This window comes from Elaeis guineensis, chromosome 5, assembly GCF_000442705.2.
Source record: "Elaeis guineensis isolate ETL-2024a chromosome 5, EG11, whole genome shotgun sequence".
Taxonomy (NCBI): domain Eukaryota; kingdom Viridiplantae; phylum Streptophyta; class Magnoliopsida; order Arecales; family Arecaceae; genus Elaeis; species Elaeis guineensis.
The window spans coordinates 19505280-19508273 of NC_025997.2; the positions used below are offsets into that span (position 1 = coordinate 19505280).

Below are 2994 nucleotides of genomic sequence, written 5' to 3' on the forward strand. Positions count from 1 at the left end.
GGATGAGAGGTGACATCGCAAGATGAGATTCCTATTAACGCATGACGATGCCTCGAGCAGGTCTCAGATCAGGAGGAGCACAGCATATGATGGAGATGGGATCGAGCAGCCTGGCTCGACTCCCATGTTTGCCCATCCATGATCAGCAGACGATTGTCCAGGACATGGGAGCGAGGAGATCCAGAGGCTTTCAAGTTTGGAGGAGGCTGAATATCGAGTCGAGGTGGAGATTGTTAGGATTTGATACCTCAAGATTCAGCCCATATTGAGCCTACAGCGAGGTTCGCGGTAAAAAATGGAGTCCAACGAATCAAGATCACCTAAAACGGAGCTCGAACGGAAAAGATACGAGCTTTTGAAGTTGGCACAAGATCCGAGGTGGCGGAGGACCACCGGCGACCGGCGGTGGGCCGGCAGAGTGGCGGCGGCATGGCCGCAGGCGACGGCACGCGGCCAAGTGGGCCAACATGCAGGATGCGCGACCTAGGGGGTGGGCGGCCCAGTCGGGCGCGCGGCCCAGGGGCGCACGGCCCAGCTGGGCGCGTGGCCCAAGCGAGCGCGCGGCCCAACCTGTGCGCGGCCTACATGCAGGCATGGCCCAGGCCTGCGCGCGCCGGCCGGCCCAGGCCCAGGCGCCCTGCTGGGCCTGTATCCCGGTCCACCGTGGACCGGGCGGTCCATGGCAGACCGCTGGACCGCATGGGTGTTTCCCATGCGTTTCTCACAGTCCACGGTACTATTGCATGGCCCGGTCGCGATCTGACAGCCCAGGGAGTTTCGGTGTTGATCCGACGGTTCAGGGGCTTGATTTGGCGATTAAGGAGTCCTAAACCTAATCTAAGTCATGTTTAACCCTTTTAAAAGGGCCTGTGATGCAGAGGAAAATAGGTGGTCTGATTTTTTGTTGAAGAAGCCGCGTGGAACCCGAGAAGAGAAGGAGAGAGAGGCGTGAGGCCATTGTGATAGAAGGAGCAGGGCTCCTGGACAGCGGACGCCGGTCACTTCAGGGGTCAGGGGGTCTTCCAAGAGAGAGAAAGAGCTTTTGAGAGGGGAACTTCTAGTGAGAGAGAATTGGATGTACACGGATTGAGAATGAGGTCTCCTCTTGTAAAATTTATTTTTTATAATGAAATTTGAATATCCCGTGGAGACGAACCCTTTTATGGCTGATCCACATATTTTGATTATTTTATTTTATTTTTTTTTTCTTCCTGCTGCATCGTATGATACTGAAAAAATTTTAAAAAATGGTGTCTGGTCAGACATCCATCCAACATTATTTTTGTCACCCAATTATCATTTTATTGCAGATATCAGCTGCGCTGCTCGTTACTCTAGAGAGTAACATATTTGTTTGAAGGAGGCTTGGTTGTGGTCGAATAAGGCGACATGGGCCTCAATGCTTCCATCTCCTATGAAGGAAGGTACGAGGAATATCAGTCCCTCGACAGGCAGGAACGATGGCATAAAATAGAATGGACCTCCACCACCAAAGTCGAGATCATATAAGGGCAGCCTCAGCCAGCTATCCACGTCCACGTTAGGGCACAACACCCACTTGTCCGCGTCGGCCGTCGGCACCAGCCCCTCCTTCTCCACCACCCCTGAGCTCGCCAAGTCTATGAACGACCTGAAATAGGCGTCGTTCACTCTCGCGACGGCGTCGTGGATGAGCTCGGCCGCATACCGCAACGGGCTGTCCACGATCTCCCGCACCTTAGCGCGGGGGTATGCCCATAACACCACGTTACCGAAGTACTCGTCCGGCAGGCGTGGGTTCATCCTCCTCCGCCCGTTCACCGAGATCCGGACGTGGGTGGTCTCGGACTCGTGGAGCCTACGAGCCTTGGTGACCACCCTCCACAGGTGAGCCATGAGGCTCTCGAACGTGCTGTAACACTTGCTGGCCCCCGCCGAAGCCCGGGCCTTGAGCTTGGTCAGGAATTCCTTCGTGAAGTGAGCCTTGTGGACGACCATGTTGTCCTTGAGAGGATCAGCCTTTGCAGCGCCAAACTGGTTCTTGGGTGCGAACTCCACCCCTCGGTGCTCGAACTCCTCCAGCAGAGGCGGCACGCGAGGGGTGAAGAACGTGGACCGGTCGTGCACGGCGAGGCTAACGTCGAGGCCCCGCGTTGCGAGGCTCCATGCGATCAAGAAGTTGCCGGCGGCATGGGCATCGGCGACACGGTGGTGCGAGGTGAACCCCACCACGAAAGAGCCACATGCAAACCGCGTGAGCTGGACCTGGAGGAGCTCCGCCACGCCATGCACCTCAGGGTGCAGGCTTAGCAGTGCCAACGAGGGCTTGATGGGCAACGCCTGGTCCAGAGTGGAATCCACCGATGCCTCGACGAATCGCGCGCCCTCGTCGTTGAGGAGGATGACAGGATTTCCTTCGGGGTCCTCCCCGAGCCTTCCGGCGAACTCCCGGTACTCAGAGAGCACCCTGGCGAGGCCATTCTGCATGACAGAACTGGGAGGAGCAGGAGCACGGAAGGCGTAGATGCTTGCTATGTGAATGTCGTAGGTTACTTTATCGAATACGCTCAGGGGGACATGGGGAGTGGTGGGTGGAAGATTGCCTGCATACTTGGGCTTGACGATGCTCGTACTCTCCACGCTTACCTTCAGGATTTTGGTTGGGCTCGGCATGGCTCCACTGTGCGTTGGAGGAGATCTGTGAAACTTAGGGTTTGCAGGAGGAGTGGTGCTGCTGGCCTTGATTAAATAGAGTGGAAATGGGTGATATATATCGCCCCGTGAGGCACCAAATTGGTGGAGGGGTGGTTGAGTAGTATTTATCAAAGACGAGCGCTGTCCTTTTTTTTGTTCCCTTTATTTTCCGTCTATTTACAAGGTTGACTTGGTGAAGGATTCGCAGAACCTGGTCAGCAGAGATTTGGTAGGCTTGAGAAAAAGAGCGTTGGATAATTGTATGTCGGATAATTGCTGTTCTAGGAACCTACGCTGGATAACGGATTTTTTTACAATCCT

The 2994-nt window shown here is 55.2% G+C and overlaps 1 protein-coding gene across 1 annotated transcript; it reads right to left on the reverse strand.

Annotated features, from left to right (window-relative positions):
- Positions 1-1235: 1235 nt before the first annotated feature.
- On the reverse strand, positions 1236-2754 carry LOC105037568 (agmatine coumaroyltransferase-2). Its single transcript, XM_010913213.4, has one exon. The coding sequence runs from the start codon at positions 2650-2652 to the stop codon at positions 1330-1332; it is 1323 nt and encodes a 440-aa protein (XP_010911515.1). The 5' UTR covers positions 2653-2754; the 3' UTR covers positions 1236-1329.
- Positions 2755-2994: the final 240 nt, after the last annotated feature.

Coding starts and splice junctions, on each gene's coding strand:
- LOC105037568 (XM_010913213.4), bottom strand. CDS start 2,652: ATGCCGAGCCCAACCAAAATCCTGAAGGTAAGCGTGGAGAGTACGAGC.